This window comes from Strigops habroptila, chromosome 9 (genome assembly GCF_004027225.2).
Source record: "Strigops habroptila isolate Jane chromosome 9, bStrHab1.2.pri, whole genome shotgun sequence".
Classification (NCBI taxonomy): domain Eukaryota; kingdom Metazoa; phylum Chordata; class Aves; order Psittaciformes; family Psittacidae; genus Strigops; species Strigops habroptila.
In genome coordinates, this window is record NC_044285.2 from 28,032,798 (window position 1) to 28,051,139 (window position 18,342).

Sequence of the window (18,342 nt, forward strand, 5' to 3'; positions counted from 1 at the left end):
AAGCTCTATAAATAAATATAGGAACAAAGGGAATTCCAAGCTCACATCCAGAAGAGATGATGTTATAAATCCCAAGCCCACCCATGATTTCAGTGCCTGGGGAGTCCCATCTCGCACCTCAAAGCATTTCCAAGCCTGGAGTTTGATTTAGGTCTGCAGTGCTTTGTATTGTTTTCCCAGGGGTGCAGCATTTTCCATGCTCTTTCCAGCAGGAATATTTTTCACGTTGCCCATTTCAGCTTTTATGGAGCCACAAGGCAAATTTACAGCTGATGAATTTCTCTGTCGCTCCACGCCGCCTTCCAGCTTTGATGTCTGCAGGCCTATGGGCATGAAAATGTACATCCACTTAACTCGCATCAACTTCAAATCCCTGCTAGTGAAATCCTTGGGAACTGGCACGTTCCTGGGTGGATTTTCAGCTGCTGCACCAGTTCAGGCACCTTGTGGCCACTGAGACCCCTCCCTATGCTTTGCCCAGCACTCATTGCAAGCTCCTCAGGCTGGGCAGTCATGTGCCTTCTTGCTCCCTTCTTTAGCACCATAAATCTTGAGGTCTTTTAATATGGAAGCCAAGCCCCAACGCATGCCTTTTTCAGGGCATCCGGGAGGTGGGCAGATGGGGCATGCTCATGATACCTCTCCTCTTGGAAAGGCAGCAACTGAGGATAGGGATGCTTGGGGACAGTGACACCACGAGAGGCCTGGAGAGCATGGGTGAGGGATGAGTGTCTCTGGTGACTGGACACAGGGGCATCAAAAGGAATTCCCAAGAACAAATAGCATCTCAAGCATGCAGCATGGCTCTCCAGCAGTCACTGCCACAGGACAGGGAATACCAATCTGAAAATGCAGCTGTACCGACTGAACAGTTAAACATCAATCCAGAGCTGTTACATAAAAAGATACCAGCAAATCCCTTGCATTTGGCTCAGAAATCCCATTAATGCATGCTGACGTATGGATATTTCAGGAGCAGCGTTGCTGTATGCTTGCCCTGCTTTCATAGGGCTTCTCTAAACCTCTGCCATAGCACATCCCACACCTGATCCCAACCATACCACAGTGTTATTTTCTGTGGGCTCAGCAAGCAGCTCAAGCTGCACCTCCCACCCTTTGGCTGTGTTATCCCTACCAAACAAGGGACTCAACCTTTTAATCTCCAGCAGTAGGTCCATTTTGAAAGGCTTCATATTAAACAGCTACCACGTACCCAGTGTGGCAGAGATATCAGCCAGCGTTGTCTCATCACCGCAGCAGGAGGTTGATAGGAATGAGCAATGGCACAGGGCTTGCTGGGACCTGTCCTACCGCAGTGCTCCCAAAGGACAAAGCAAACCCAAACACATTCCCTGAGAAACCTGGTGCTGTATTCTGAGACTATTTAACAGCTCAAGCCCCTTGCAGGACTCATATGTAGCTTCTAGAGCCCAGCTGAGGCCCAGAGCTGCTCAAATTGGGGCAGTTTAGGATACACCCATGAGGAACTACTACTGAAAGTACATTTAAAGCAAGTGGGGGGGATGCAGACCTTAGGAAATGGTTGAGTTGGATTTAATTGCCTGCAGCAATGTGCTAACCTGAGACACCTGAGTGTTATTATGGAGATAGCCTTTGCTGTGTGCCTTTCTCTTTGTCTGTGGGGGCTAAGCATGGTCCTCTCTATGCAAATAAGAGCCCCCCCGTTTCTGTTAGCTGTAATGCTTCTACATTAGAGTTCATGTTCATGCTTTGTCCTGGAAACCATCTTGACTTTGCCTTATTTTTGCACTTTGGCAGAACATGGTACTCCCTGAAAATCAAAACACTGGGTTGGAAAACACCAGGACAAATGGATTTTAGAACAAAAGACCCCACTATCATTAATTTTCATCAATAATGCTCCTGTACAGCATCTACTCTGTCCCCTTGCTTTCCTACCAAAGCCGTGAAGGTTCCCTGAGAAATCTGGGGAAAATCCAAAGTTATTGCTGCTGGAGAGCTTGCAAAGTAGGTGCAAGATGATTTAATGTAACTTAAAGCATGATTTTAGTTAAAAATGGTCTGGATAATGTTGATCTCTAGTTGCCCAAACCGGGAGTAACGCTATGGCCCTCCCAACTGCCTGTTTCGGTATCCTGAATCTCTGGTTTTTGTGGGCAAAAAGACCACCAGACTGTTGTATCCATGAAATGGCTCCCTCTGAGAGGTGTGATGCCATCTTCTACCCACCTAATGCATAACCCGAGCAAAGCATTGTGGAAATGAAAAGCGGGTACCAATCCATCTGCTGGCATTAGTGGTCAGGGAAGAGATGCATGTGTGCCTGTGTCCATGTGTCAAAAGGTGCGCAGGCTGCCGGCAGGGACAGGCAGCCCTGGAATACATTGGATTTTGCAGCTGAAGGGCTGAATACAGATATTGGCTTCACAGGGGGTAAAGAGAAGAGCTAAAGGTGTCCCTGCAGGTGAAGGGAGAGGAAAGGGGATGCTGCAACAGCAGGAGCCCTGTGCTCAGCTCAGCCTTGGCTCCATACTTCAGCACAACCTTTCTGGTACAGCCTCTTATTCCTGTACCACCTCCTCAGTTTGAGGAACTCTGGAGAACACACACACATATATATATATTTGTGTGGTTTTTTTTCCCCCTGTCTGAGCCACAAAGGAAACCTGTCTCCTGTGGAGATGATTTGGTTTGGGCAGAGGGGAACCAGATCCTCATGAGAGGCCAGGAGACACTTCTTCAGTTCTAGCGGTGATACATCCCACTCATCATCTCCTCACCCAGCCGCTCATGCGGTTACATACCAGGCACCCACTCCCCAGCCGTGCTCACCCCTCCTGCACCCACCACTCTCCTGGTTTTACAGCAGAGCCGGTGCCTCTCCTTGCATTTGCCCTCTGCACCAATCTGCTCTTTAAAAAAATTACTTCTATCTCCATCCAAATTCACCCCTTTTTTGTGCTTTCTTTTCCTCATCTTCTTTCCAAACTGTGAGTTTTCAGCTTGGGGTAAGAATGGCCAAAGTGTAACTTTGGAGTTTTATTACATGGGCTTTTGCAGCCTGGCATGCAGCATTCAATTTGGAGCGGAGTGTCCTAACTCTGTTGCATGCCGAGATCTGTTGTCCAGATGAATTAATTCCAGATTATATGTGGGTGTGGACTTCAGCTGGGCAAAATTTGGATACCCTGGTTTAGTCATTATTCTCTGATGAATCTCTTGGTGACAGTCTTTGCCCCTATTGTTCTGAGGTGAGCCCCATGGCAAGAAATGTGAAGGCAAGAAACAAAAGAATATAAAGAAAGGTTACGAAATCAGATTCAGTAAGGCAGGGTTATTGTCCCTCCATTCTGCCTCTTCTGTCCTCCGTTTGAGATTGGATTTTGCAGGCAAAAACCACCCGGGGGACAGACAGACAGAGAGGGTTTGAAGGGCAGGTTCTGGTGGGGAGCTGGCACCCGAGCCAAGCCGCCACATCACCACAGCCAGTGAGCACCACAGCGGGACCTGCACGGCCCCAGTTAAACCACAGAGAAAGGGAGCAGGAAGTTATCATCAATTCTTAACATTTTATTTCTTTACTGGGTTAAACAAGGAGCGGAGAAAACCTCTGCCCCAAAATACAACAGAACTGAAAGCATTACAGGTACAGAGACTATTGAACACAGAGAGTAGTAGGATAATATTTTTAATACAACTGAATTATAGCATGGTTTTTGTGTTTTTGTTTGGGTTTTTTTTTTTTGTTTTTTGTCAAACCATTTTGGAAAATAAATGTAATAGGAACTAGTGCAAAAAAGTTCTAAACATGAAGCACAGTGTATAAAATGGCATAAGAAAACTGTCCCCTCGAGGACACAGTCACTTTCTTATGACAGAGGGGAGAAAGAGAAACAGAAGGGGGGTGGGAACAGAGAGGGAGGGTCCAGGAGGCAGAGGAAGAAAGCTGGAAAGAAAGAGAAACCGGGCAGGGGGAATAGAAAGAATATTTTGACTTCAGCAGTATGGTTTGTTTTTTGTTTTGTTTTCACCTCGCCACCACGTACTGTAAAAGGACCTTTTTTGTTTTGTAGGTCTGAGCTCTGTAACCACCGACATGTCACAAGCACTTGAGAAGGGTTCGGTCACGAGCAGCCTGGTCCCCTATAGGCAAAGCCGCCCCGGCGGGGGGTGCTCTGGTCCCCGCCAAGGTCCCCCCCGTGGCAGAGGGGCAGAGAGACCTCGCCACGGCTGCCAGGAGCAGCATCTCCCGCGCTCAGAGTGGAGAAGGGCAAGAGGGCAAGGACACTTTCTTTGGGGGTCTCTTCAGAACTCTCCCTCACATCGGTTCTCGTTGAACCGCGGCTTTTCCCGCTTCGCGGCATTCCGGCGCGTTGAGTTTCTTCCAAATTTAAACTCCCGTGAGCACATGGGAGCATCTCCAGGTTTGAAGGCATCCCGGAAGTGCGATGTCCGAACGTATCGGAGGCTAGAAGATTCATTCTGCATTTGTTTGGATTCGGGAAAGAAAATAGAGGTTGGTTAGAGGATGGCTGGGGGCTCCCGCCACTGGCTGAGCTCCTAGAGGAGAGAGGATGCTTCCTCCTGGGTAGCAGCATCTCAGCAATGGTTCCTGGGGGGAACGTGCCCATGCAGCTCCCAAGGTGCATTATCCTGGACTGAAACCGTCCTGGTAAGAACAGCAGTTCTCCAGCCTGCTTTCACCATGGAGCCACTCAGCCTATTGCCCCCAAGAAATTGGCTGAATGCTATTTTAAGTTGAGCTGGTTGGAATTCCTTACAAATTGCTATTCTCTCTGAATCCACTGCCACCAATTCCAGCTGTGCGAGCAGAAAAAGTGTGATTTTTTTTTTTTTAATTTTATTTTTTTGAAAATGAAAGGTTTTGTGGGAAAGGGCTGTTCTTGATACATTTCTCAATTTGAAAAAAAAAAAAGGTCATAATTATCAATATAGCTTGTTTTGACAAGTTTCAGAATAAAAAAAACCCAAAAAACCAATAACTGTCTGGCTTGAAATAGCTTTTTGTTTTGCAACTCAAGCACGCACAGTTCCCAAATACATTTAAAAATGGTAAAACCAACCCCAAATTTCATAAGCCAAACCTAATCTTCTCTTCTTTTGAGTTTCAGTTTACAACAAGCGAAGCTGTTGACTTCCTGGGCTGAAAAAGGAGCATCGTAAAACACTAACGAGCCTGGAAACCACGCCTGACCTTGTTTCCAATAAAAGTACCAGATCTGCAGTGTAGGAAAGGAAACTGGAGGGATGGTGTTCATGGGTGCATCCCACCTCCTGCCCATGAACACCCCATCCTGCGAGCAGGGGCTGAGAGCTTTGATAAAACCCCAATAACTTTTAAAGGGAATTATTTTTCTTTTCTATGATTCTGATTTGAAAATTATTTATCCTTAGCATATAGTCACAACATCTCCTTTGCTCCCTTCATCCCAGATGGGCAGAACTGAAGGTCCCTTTGGAACCTGCCCTGGAAGAGCTGATGCCTGTGGCCTCTCCCACACGCAGTGAACCCTGGTTTTGGAAAACCCATTTTTGGGAGGATGCTCTTTTCAACTCAGCCATGGGGAGCATGGTCCGGGCTGGCTTCGTTGTTTGAGATGGAGCCTGAAGCTGCAGGAACGGTGTAAACCACTGGGATTTTGAGGAGTCAGGGGCTGGCACTCAGGACAAGCAGAGCAGGCTCTCCCTATCCCCCTCCATGCAGCAAGGCACAGGATGGGGGACAGACACCCAAAGAGCCATCTGGACCAAGAACACCCAAAACCAGCTGCTGAAAACCTCCATTCCTGAAATAAAACTAAATGATGCTTGGACATGTGTACCCTCAGCCTGAGCTGCTGTGATCCAGGAGCTGTGAGCAGGCTTCTTTAGGGGCAGAAGGGATGATTGCAGGGTTTGTAATGCAAGTACCTCTGTCACCCCACCGTGATGCTCAACAGCTGACTTGGTTTGATGGGCTAGAGCAGACAGTTACTAACATCCTGCCTAAACATTAGACACTGCCTTCCTAACCTTTCAAGTATAATTTAAGAGATTTATTCCCCTGTGGATAGGAAGCCATAGGGCAGCTTGGAAAGTCTATGAACAAAATTGTCTGCCACATTGCATAGATTTTAATAGGGATTTTCGCAGAATCCATGCATGTTTCTGTCCTGATTTTGTCTCTACCCGTTTCTATAGGCATTCCTTTCCGGGGTGGCAGGGAGGTATCCTATTATAATTCCTCACAAGCTGCTGCATGACTTTTTGCAGGCAGAGCCTTCAATAGGCCCCACTCTGCACTGTAAATCACTCACCTCCCTGTGAACGTGGCACAGGGAGACCGCGCTGGCCAGATGGGACCTACAGAGCTCACTTAGCAATGGGAAGCTCCATGGCACCACTGAGGAGGATCCTGTTGCAGAAGCAGCAGATATCAGGGATTTTCTTTTGGCTTTTTTTTTAAACCGTCTCCCAGCATTGCCTGCAGTCCTGAGTGGCAGTGAATGAACTGCCCTGACATCTCCTATTGAAGCAAAGCAAAATGTGTTGAACAAAAACCATTTCAAGATGTTTTCTGAGTGTTGCCAAGTTACTCAACATGCTCTGCTTTAGTTGTCAGATGCTTTCAAAGCGATTTCCCTAACTCAGAGCACGAATGGTGAGGGCTCTCCCTGGGAATCTTTTGCCTGGGGCTATCATGGATCTGTATTTTCATAAGAAAAAGGCTCAAGTAATGATTAATCTTCACCAGAGGAAGCAGGGCCTTTTTTTGCAATTTTTCTTCAGTTATTTTTAATTAATTTGTACAACTGGCAGTGACATTAAAGTGCAAATCCCAGGACTAACATTCCAGCCAGGCAGGACCCAACTATCTCTCCTCCTGCACCCCTGCCTCCACTGTCCCTGCACCCAGACCCTGTGGGGACAGCATCGCCCCTTGGGGCAGAGGAAGCCTCTTGCCAGGGATAGCAGGGAGGAATCACTGCTTTCCAATGGGCTTCTGCTCCAAGCAGACAAGTTTATCCACTGAAGGAAAGGTTGAATTTTACACATTAATCCCAATGCATGGTGCCTTCCCTAGGGAGAATAAATAAGATCATTGAATGAAAAGGACAAAGCACCTTGGGTTTAAATTCCTGGTAGGATAAATCCATTTAGACCTGGTGTTTTCCAAGGTGGCTGCAGAAGTGTGGCTCTGCAAAGGGCTCCCGGGCAAAGGGGGAGCTCAAGTCGAAGCATATCTAAACGCACGGGCAGAGAAACCCTCTTGCCTTAACCAAGGCACATTCACTCCTTGTTATACTAAAACCAATGCCAGTGGTGTTAACTGAGACGACGTTAACGTGTCCTTTCTGGACTTTTCTCTTGTATAGCAAAGAGAAAGCTAATATGGATGGAGGATTATTAAGGTTGTAATGTCAGACCAAAGGGAAGATTTTTATCTGATGGCCTTATAATGATGGACTGCGACATACACCGCTTCCAGCTGCTCCGTCCTGTTCTGTGAACAGCCGAGTCTGGATTCATTTAACGAGATTGGCAAAGTGTTGAATACAGCATATGGTGCCCTAAAACCACAAAACTTATTGACAGCAGCCCAGACTCGCTAAATAAAAGAACTCCTTCCAAAAGCCTCGGTCTGTGAAGACTCAGCACTTTCCTCCCAGTCACACTAGGTAAAAGCCCAGCCCTGCGCCTGCCAGCGCGGCTCCGCACCCCGCGCGCTCCCCCTGCCCGTGGACCCGGCACGTTGGCCTCACGTGAACGCCTCCCGTGAAGCCGCAGCTTGGGAAACGTGTGGATCTCCTCTGGCTACGGCAGAGCTGCCCTGTGGAGCCTCGCTGATGAGGCTGACACAACTACACCTCCTCAGCAGTCACACTACAGGCCCCAGTTTGGAAATGGCTCAGCTTTCAGATTCAGTGGGATGTAGCGCCAGCTCCCTGCCTCCTGAGGGGAAGCTCATCAGCTGATGTTATGGAAGGTGAAGACATTTATCTAATGGATTTAGCGGAAGGCGTCCCTTCCTTAGAACAAGATGATCTTGACGGTCCCTTCCAACCCAAACCATTCTGTGATTTTGTATGATTATCACAGCTCCCAGGTTATTCCAGCAAAACCTTGCCAGCCTCCCCTAGTTCGTGGAGATAACCTGGGCTATTTGACCTCACTCCCACCACTCTTTGGACATCACCCATCACAAACCATCAGTGCCACCAGAAACCTCCCAAGCCTGAACTGACACCAACACCCTGGTCTGTGGCTCTGCTCACCAGCACGCAGAAGAGCCTTAGGGCAAGCAGGAGGGCACAGACCCCTCAAGAACAGTCTTAGCGCTGGGCTCATACACACACACAAAGTGCAGCAGAGCGAGCTCGCCCGCCTGCGTGCAGGCTGGGCACTGCTCAGTGTCACACCAGCAGACAATGAATAGGGCCAGTGACTCAGGGCCACTTGCTGACGCACCACACTGGGCTATTCTTCTCTCTCTAGATGAGTCGCTCAAGGATTGGATGCAGCCTATCTCTGAGAGAGGCGCCTGGAATTGGCTTAACTCTTGGCAGTACATGAAAAATCTAATTTCCTTAAGAGTAAACTGGATCCGGCTGTCTTGAGGCAGGAACAGGACTGTGCTCCCTCCCTTGGTCTGGCTGTATGCTTTTGCTAGTCATCAAAGCAGCTACACAACTCATTTCTTACCAGCAGAGCAAAAGGAGGAGTCGGATCCCTATTTGCTGAACTGTTGCGTGTCCAAATTCTCAGACTGGTGTAGACTAGACTGAAAATATATGGATGCTGTGAGGAATAGTCAAGCACTAGAGAATCATCCTGTCTTTACTGAGCAGCAACAGCAAGGAGCTCAGGAAACACTCTCTGCATCTTCCATGAACACAACCTCTCCCAGCCTGATAACCAAGAGACAGCAGGTTCACGGGCTTTGTATCCATGGGACTTTGGTAACAGGCAACTGATAACATGTAAACATCACCCCAAAGCTCTGAGATTCAAGTCAAAGCAGAAATCAAACATTTAGCTGCTTCTCAGAGCCTCTTTGGTCTGGAAATGGGCTGGAAACATCAGGAAACCTGTCCTTCCCATGATATGCCCGGTACTTCCTTCTTCCAGCCAGGTAGGAAGTATCTTTGCTCATGGGGCTCTGCTTGGTTTTGCTCCACCTCAACAGACCAGGAACCACAAAACATCCCTCAACTCTGTGACTTCTTGGACCCTCGCAGGGATCTGGGATTGGTTTGAGATGCAGCAGGGCATTCCTCCTGCTCCATCCCTGCCTCCCAGCAGCGCTGCAGCTCTGCTCTCCGTCAAGAGGCAGCCTAGAAACAGAGGGACCATCACATGTCCTCTGTAAGCAATGAGCAGGTTCACATCCACACTGCAACCAGGACACCTCGTGCTAAAACATACCCTCCTCCTTCCCCTTGCCCACCTCCAGAATTAACTTCCTTGTCCCTGGTGCCTAGCCTGGAGGCACAGCGCCATTCGCCATGCAACCACTTTGCAGTATTCATGCTGGGAACAGCTGCTGGTGGGTGAGTGGAGAATTTAGGGATTTCCTAGGAAAGCAGGATCTAATTTCTGTTTGGGGCTGAATCCCTGGATACACTGAGCTCAGGTTAGAAAAAAAGACAAGTGAGCCAAATGAGGTTGCACCAAATGAGGTTGCACCAGCCAGCACCTTGCCCAGCTAAGTCCAGCTGGGCTCCTAGAAATCTTCTGGTCTGGGGGGGGCATCCATGGATAGGAAGTATTCACAAAACCTCTCTTCCTCAGCTGGGCTTTATTAGTGCCACTTCTTTGTGTGGGAGAATCTCCCTACATGTCAAATTTCTCCAGCTCTTTTGCCATCCAGTTGATGATGTGTGGCTGGGAAGCATGGAAGGATGCCCTCCAACACCCTGCATCCAATTGTAACCACGCACAATCTCACTCCCTCACTGAGCCTGTGCACTGCTGGAGTCACATCTCCCTAACTCCTCTCAGAGACCAGCTACTCCAGTCAGGAAAGAAAGCAAAAAAAGTTAAACCAAATCATCAGGACACTCGGCAAAGTGGGACGTGGGAATGCCGGGGACGTCCCTCCTGCTCCGTGCCTCCTCCCTCTTTCTCCACCTCCTTGCACAGAGGAGTGGGAGAGGCAAGGCTGGAGGAGCAGGTTGGGGACGTAATGAGACAAACCCCGAGTAGTACCACAGTGTAATGTAATAGCATCCCACTCCTGTCCCTCAGATCCCACCACCGAGGGGAACGCCACGCTGAGGACGCTGCACCCCGCAAGGATGGTTCTGCCTCGAGTTGGTGCTTTGCCCTGGGACAGGAGCGGGGGCCAAGGCTGTAGCAAGAGGTGCTGCCTCCTGCCTGCCTGGCCCTTATGGGGGGACTTACAGACCAAGGAGGAAAAGAAACGGGGGCTGAGCTGACTGTCAAACCCTTGGCATCTCGCTGGCGGGTAAGGTGCGGGTGCCCAAGGCACTCACGGCAGGCAGCTGGGAGATGCGTGGCAGTTCCACAGGGACACCTCATCCGAAGGGACCCCTTCCCCTCCGCTCCCCCACCCCTGTGCCATACCTTCCTGTGCCGGCTGCTACTGACCGAACCCTTCTCAAAGCCGAGTCCCGCAGCCCTGTGCGCATTAGAGACTCTTCATCACGGGGATGCCCCGCGGCGAGCAGCTCTTGGGGGTATGTGCAGGGGTGTGTGTGTGCGCGTCACCCCCAATCCCGTGCCTCCCATTGGAGGAATAGCATGTGCCCCCCTTCGTGGAAAAAGATCTGGCGTTCTTCTTGGAGGTCAGCTTTCCCCTCCGTGTCACTCGTCCCGTGCCACGCTCTCCTCCAGGGCAGGCAGGGCCTCCAGGCTGAGCCCTCCGCCGGCCGCCCCGCCGCCGCTGTGCACGCTCGAGAAGGACACCATGGTGTGGAGAAGCATCAGGACCAGCACGCACAGTCTGATCCTGCTGCTGCTGAAGCGAGACCCTGCGGAGACCGGCAGCAAGGATGGGGAGTGGGGCTGGTGGTACTGGTGGTGGTGGTGGTAGAGGTGGTAGTGGTTCTGCCGCTGGTGATGGAGGTGGGGGTCGTGGCGGTGGAAATGGAGTGACTCTGACGTTGTGGATTTGGGGGATGTGTTGTCGTTGCTGTCTGGGGGGTGGTCGCAGGAGTCCCATTGCACCTCGCAGCACTTGGCCTCCTCGTCAGGCAGCTGGTTCTCCAGCAGCCCTGTGGGAAGGAAGCAGAGGAAGAGATGGTCAGTGGGAGACTGGATGAGGCTGTGTAGGGAGCCAGCCCCAGTGCCTGCCAGCCATGCACTACGGGACAGGCAGAACCTGACAACCGGGACACCCAGAGACTCCCGGCCTGGCCTTCGATGGGGCTGTGAACCTGCACAGACCAGCAAGCAGAGACCACAGCCCTGGGGCATGTTCAGATGCTGCTTGTAGCAGTTAAATGTCCCAGCCCTGCTTTAATCCCACCACCTTCAGTCCCTTACATGCTTGCTTTAGCTTTTAATTAGAGGTTGGGCTTTCATTTCCCACACTAAGTTGTTGGGCAGCTGCTGTGTCTCCATTAACAACTTACACCTCAGCCCCAGACAGCCACATTTCAGCTCCATGTGTCTCCACACTGTACCTCCTCCCACTCTGCCCCAAAAAGCCTTCAAAATCTGGTGCATTGTTTGCAAGCACGATGGGACTTGTCAGCACCCAGCCCTGCCCCATCTTTCCCTGACCCCTGGGATGTGCAGGAGCCCAGCCCCACTCCCCGGATCTCCTTACCTGTACAGATGAAGCCAGGCAAACCTCCATAGATCAGCTCATCATTGTCCGGTAACACAAACGGGCACCTGGTCTGCACCTCCAGGCAGTATTGCTTGCATGGGATCCGGTGTCGGCACTGTTGTTGGGTCACGTTGAAATACTCGGAGCACAACCAGGCCTTGTAGACAGCCTAGGGGAAGCCACCAAGAGGGACATGTCACCTCCCCGGACACTGGGGTAGCCAAAGCGTTGCACAAGACACCCCACCGGTCCCCTGGGGCAGGGTAGGGACCATTTATGCCTCCTCTAAAGCACTTTGGTCCCCATCAGCTCTGAATAAGGGACATGGAACAGCAAGACAGACTATGGGCTGATCTTCATTGGGAATTTCCAAAGGTCTCTGCCTGCTGGAAAAGCTGCTGGCCAGAAGCAGGCGGCACCACTGAGATACAGCATATACAGCTGCTGCAGCCTCAGGCTCATCCCTGTTTGCCACCAAATAACACCTTCCCCACATTCCCCACCTATCTACCTGGTTCTGGGGTAGAGTCCCAGTTCATGGAAATCTGGAATTTTTCTCTGTGACATTTCTTTTGGCTCAAACAGGCAGATCTTGGGGCAGAACTCCTTCATTTTACAGGTGTATTTTGATACTCAAATGGACCAAACAGCAGTACAGACACCGTCATGAGCTCCGCTCACCTTTCTGCTGCTTGGAGCTGTGCTTGGCAACACTTCTAGAAGCAAAAGCAACCTGGGGGTTCACCTGCAGCTGCAAGGCTGTGCCACAAACCCTGCCTCTCCAGGCTGCCAGGTCCACCACCACTCGAGCAGGGCAGAGGAAGTGGTTTTCATCTGCAGCTGACCAAGATGCACCAACCAGCTCTTCCCTTCCACCCTCTGTGTGCTCGTGCCCATTGCAGCCAGCAGGGCACAGCCCAGATGGCTTTGGTTAAGGCTGTATCTCTCGCATCCCCCCTTATCTCCTGAGCATCAGGCATGGGTGGAAATTGTTTGTCTTCGCTTGCTGTAACAGGGAGGGAGATCTCCCATTGCTCATGGTGAGCTGTCATTCCTCAGGCTGCAAGAAACCCGTGACACCGCTGGGAAGAGCAGCACCCTCCGTGGCGCTTCCAGCTCATCTATGAATATATCTAGGCACTAGTGACAGAGTCAAGGCTGTGCTAATGACCACATCCAACTTCCTTTGAAACCAACTAGAAAGGACTCCCCGTGATTCAAAGGGAATGAATATTCCTCCTCAACGTGCTTGAAGAAAACCCCATGCTCCTCCTTCCAGCTGCATTTTTATTTTCTGGAGGCTTTAAAAACATCGCTTCTTTGTTTCCCCATGTTTTCCATAGATCCTTATCATCATTTGTTTGGACGATGGTAGTGTCTCAGGATTAAAGCTGGTTGGGAAATTCTTGGCAAGTTATTTTAGTTCCTTTTTTTTTTTCTCCTTGGAAAATGCCAGATCATGAAAACCGGAATTTTCATGGAAGCATGTTAGTTTTGGTGAAACTTTCATCACAAGAAGTTTAATTGGGACCAGGACACAATGCATGGAGCAAGCATTTCAGAGCAGTCAATAGCCCTGTGGTCAGGGCTTTCAGCTGGGAGGTGGGAAATTCAGCAGCGGGCCTGCTTTTAGTCTGTGGCCCGTTGGATGTTAATTACTTAGACAAATTGGAACAGCTTCAGAGAAGAGACCGACTTGGCAATCAGAAGGTCAGGATACAACCGGGAAGGGGAGCTTCAAGTTCTGCATCTGCCCAAGATGAGTCCCCCAGGACCAAGGAGGAGGAGGGGAGATGGGGAAACAGGCAGGACAAACATAGCCCGTGCCCCAGAGATGCAACAGCCCCCACCAATGCATGTCCTCCCCACCAGCCTCCTCAGGGACAGTGTCAGGAGCCAGGGGAGAGTGGGGCAGTGAGGAGGAAACAGAAAGACCCAATACCTAAAGCCTTCCCATACCTAAAGGGTACCTTATGAGAAACCTGGAGAGGGTGCAGGTGGAAGCACCACACGGGACACACCAAGTGCATCCCTCTAGCTCAGCCCATTTTCCAGGCCCTCATCTGGCTTTGCGCTAAACATCCCATCAATGGGACTTCCTCGCGTTTCCCGAGGAGGTTGTTTTACCGCTGAAAGCACTTATCTCGCTGCCTACAAGACTTCCGTCATACTTGACCTACATTTTCCCATCCAAAAGTTCATTCCCTTCAATCATTCCATAAACCATCACTCTCCTTCCTCTCTGTTTACACATTTCTAATATTTGCAGATGTATCACGCTCCCCATTTAGTCATAACTTCGGCAAGCTCAACTGATTTACCCTGTCATTTCCTGTGAGTCTCCCTCCCAGCCCTTCAATCATTCCTGATTCTCCCCCACGCTGCTTCCCAGACCCTGCTCACGTTCACAGCTCTTACCTGGGGACCCATACAGCCTGCTGAGGAGGGATGCTACAGCCAGTTCCCTGGCAGAGGACTCTGGCTGCCACCTGAACTGCCCCAGCTCCAGCTTTGGGCTGCAGCAACCCGCTGTTTGGCCCCACAGGCGGAAGGAGCAACCGGCACAGGACACTCCCGAGAGCTTGGTAGGAAGGAGCTTGGGCTCATCCCACTCTCCTGAGGAAATGCAGCTTGCACAAGCAGGCTCTGTGTGCATCTGCATGTTTTCCCCCTAAAATGTTTCTATTGCCTCTTATCAGGGAAGGCTGGCAGAGGGCTGGGGGCTCAGACAAGTTTAATGAAATTCCATTAATTCAATGAAAATACTGAGTGAAAGGCTGCCAGGAGCTGGCGATACCTCAGCCACTAGAGAAGGCAGAGGAGGTGCTCTCACCCAGAATACTGCGATTTCCCTGCTGTCTTCCCTTTTCCCTTTCCTTGCCAGAGCACCTTCCTGCCCAGAGGGAAGCGCCGGAGCCATGCGGCTGCCCTGGTCCCAGCCAGCCCTCGCCTCGCCAGGCTGTGGGTCCTCTGGGTGTTGCAGAAGGCATTCCCACAGCTGTGCACCATAAAACTGCCCAGATCTGTCCAAAAATACAGCAAAGGCTTGCTGGAGCAATGGGGCTGGCAGCTGCCCCACTCCACTGGGGTACAGGCAGATCTCTAAGAGACACCAGCACCCACTCATCGCATGTCTGCAAAGATCAGTGTTGCAGGCAAGAAGCAAACTCCGTGGGATGCTCCAGCCTCATGGCTTTGGCTTTTCAACAGCTTTCAATGTCTCTGAGCTTACCCTACGCAACCTGCCTTCTCCTGCTGATAGTAAGGACGTGCAAGAATTTAGGACAGGAAGAAATTTATTCTCTGTTTAGATCAATGGTGAAAGCTCACTCAGGAAGTGAGTTTGGTTGCAATCAGCATTTCTTTCATTCTGTTTTTGCTTTTGGCTGATCTCCAGCCTGGCCAAGTAAATAGAAGTGACCTCAACTCCATTTTGGTGCCCTCTTCCTGCATGTTTAGCTCAGAGGACTGGCTAGATGATTCCAAGAAAGCACAAGCAGGAAAAGAGCCAACTTCAGACACCCAATTTATATGCGAGGACGAGGAAGACAGGCTATCTATCTGCATGCGAATTTTGCAGGTGTGCCCAAACACCCCATCATAAAAGGCATTAAAAAGAAACAAAATGAACTGGGTTCCCAACAGCCAGCTAATTAAGCTACCTGCCTGTTCACACTCCCAGTGATACCTGAAAGCAGCAGTCAGAGAGACAGCCTTTTCACAGGCACTTCTGTGCCAAACTGAGTTCCTCACTGCCTGCACTTCTCCCACCGCCTCCTGTCAGTACCAGGATAACACCCCTCATCAAATCACTTTTCCACAGTCTTTCTGCACAAAATAATGTACTCATTTTTTAAAGTAATTTGGCCGTTTCAACACTGACCTACTTGCTGCTAGTATTTTGTAAGCACCGGCACCGCCTGTTGATGCACCCCAACTAAATGTGAGGAGCACCGAGGGATGCAGCAGGAATGGAGCAGCATCCTTGGGATGCAACACCTTTGCAGAGCACGCAGTGCTTGCGACAGTTGGGGTGCCCACCAGGACCACCAGCTGTAACTAACCCAATGAGCTGCTTTTCCCATTACAAGCAGGAATCAACACGTGGGAAGTTTCCCCCAGGAAAATCCCACTAATAGCATGGGTGTGGTGGACCAGCTGTAACGAATCCTTCTCCTTAATTAGAGGCAGCAACACCTGCTTCTCCAGAGGGGGATTTGCAGAGTGGAGAGGGATAATGAAGGCAGAGGGGGAAGCGGGAAGCCCTCCCCTACAGAATAACTTTGTTCCACACAGGAAAGGCAGGGCTTGGTGCTCACCCTCCGTGAACCTCATGCCTGGTCAAGGTGGGGAGTTCATCCACCCAAGTGCCCAGGGCTACCATCCACACTGCATGAGGAGAGCGGAGCTGCTGCCCAGCAGTAATAAGCAGTTACACCAGGTGCAGGCAAAATTGGATGCTTTGAGAAAGCGAGCGCAGGTTTATAGCTTGGCAGAGCTGCCCAGGGCTGTATTTAATTGCAATAATACTGGGCTCTGCTGACTAATCTGAGGAAGCGCTGGGGTCAGCTCTGGAAGGAGACCCTGGAGCGTGCTCGGGCTGGTGGCTGGGGTTTATGCTGGAAGCTGCTGGGCTCTGCCGTCAAAACCTTCCTCATCTTTGCTGCTGCTGGGGCCACGAGTGCTTGACGTGGTCACAGCTGCACAGGGCTGGGGTGGTGCATAAGCATCCCATGAGCTCCTGCCAGCCCCACTGGGCTCGCTGCTCCCTTGGACCAGACCCCATCTGTGCCAGGGAACCTGCCTGAAACCCTCCACCCAAAACCACCCCGTTCACCTGCACCCACAGCGAGCTCATGTTTTGCTCGTTGGGATACCACATGCACCCAGCTACCAGTTTCCAGGTGGACTGGGAGGAGAAATCCCTGCCTACCACTGCCAGACACCCCCCCCTCAGAAGGCTGAGAACCGCTCCCTTCCCTCCCCTCCTGGAGCAGTTCCTGGGACTCACATTTCCATCATGGCCTGAGATGAGCATCTGGAGTGGCTGCGCCTCATTAATTTTGGACACAGGGAAATGAGTACTGCTAATGAGCCGCTTGGGCATCTCTCCAAGCTCTGGCACATCAGGATGCAGCACGGGAAGCAGGACATGCAGGGCAGGAGAGAAGAGCCCCCTTGGATGGCAGAAGATTAAGGGAATGCTAACATCCATGGCCAGCCAGGAGGAGTCACAAACACAAACTGCAATGTCCAATTACCACTGTATTCAATTACTGCTGCCTGCAATTCTGACATTAACAATGTCAAGCTTTTAAAACAGCTTTTTTTTCCTTTTAAATTAGCTTTACTATAGGCTGTTCTAACATCACATCTGTAACAGCTGGGGTTTTGGTCACTTCTTTGATAGTTCCAGAGCTCCGTTATCCCTGTCTTACCACATTCACATACTCTGGTTTGGGAAGGGGGGGGGGTGGAAACCGACCGATCCCCAAAACCCAACAACTGTGCACGATTATATTTTTTTGTATTGTTTTTACTCTTTCATTTTTTTACTCTAAAGTTGACTTTTGCTGGCGATGACAGCGCTGGAGCCGCAGATCCTCTGTTTCACAACCGGGGGAGGCAAGAGCTGGGGTGCCTCTGCCCATTGTACCCCGGCACCGTAGGGCATGGAGGAGAGTCAGCATCTGCGGCTCCAGGAATCACAACGGAGGCTGCCAGCAGGAATGGCGTGGGATGGGGATGGGTGCTCGGTGGGAACGGGGCCGGCCGCAGGCAGGAGGCAGGGTGCTGGGAACGGCACCGGTGCAAACCCCAGCTGCTTGTGGATGTTCCTCAAACACTGCTGGGAACACCACACAGTGCTGCTGGACCAGCATCCTGCCTGCTGCCCATGCTGGGCTCCTCACGACACTGGGCTCCCCACTATGCTGGCTCCCCCCCTCTAGGGTTTATTTTCCCATTAGTTTTCCCCCAGCCATCCTGTGCATGAACTTACTTCTCATTCTGGTTCATCACCCGACCAGGCTGTGCCAGGCTCCTCAGACAGGGTCCCAGGCAGGGGAATAGCCCATGTGCTCCCCACACACGGCTTCCCACCCGTGTCCTGAGACTAGACTCGTGTCTCTTGATCTCATTGATGGAGTTGCTCCCAAATTACCCAGAAGCAGTGCAAGCCAGAGCTATCCGCTCACAACACCTTAGTGACTCCATGAAGAAGCTCATAGCTTTTAGCATTTTTAATTCCCAGTTCTTGGGTTAGAGACTATCTATCTGAATGCCTCTTCTTCTGCAGGGGGGAAGGCCTCCAAAATATACCCCCCCCCGTGAGCTACTCTAAACAAGTCTAAGACACACAATTCCCTAAGTGTTCATCTATCAAACCTAAGAGAAAACAGCTTTAAAGCATGACCACCATGCACCTTTGACACTCAAAGCCCATGTAGCAATCCTATAGCACTAAAGCTCATGATATCTGATAGCTTGACACACACCTTGGAAACACATAGAGCAGGCAAAGGACAGGAGAACAAGCTTCTCAACCTGCCTCTGCAAACACA

General features: G+C 50.7%; 1 protein-coding gene across 1 annotated transcript in view; it reads right to left on the bottom strand.

The window, feature by feature from the left end:
* Positions 1-3,531: 3,531 nt before the first annotated feature.
* The window catches only part of FAM155B (family with sequence similarity 155 member B), a 29,248-nt gene continuing 14,437 nt past the window's right edge, over positions 3,532-18,342 (bottom strand). Inside the window, exons 2-4 of the mRNA XM_030497989.1 lie at positions 11,777-11,948; positions 10,570-11,219; positions 3,532-4,464 (exon numbers count right to left, since the gene is read on the bottom strand). Coding sequence (XP_030353849.1) covers positions 10,810-11,219; positions 11,777-11,948 — 582 coding nt within the window. The 3' untranslated portion in view covers positions 3,532-4,464; positions 10,570-10,809. The remainder of the gene's footprint in view (positions 4,465-10,569; positions 11,220-11,776; positions 11,949-18,342) is intronic.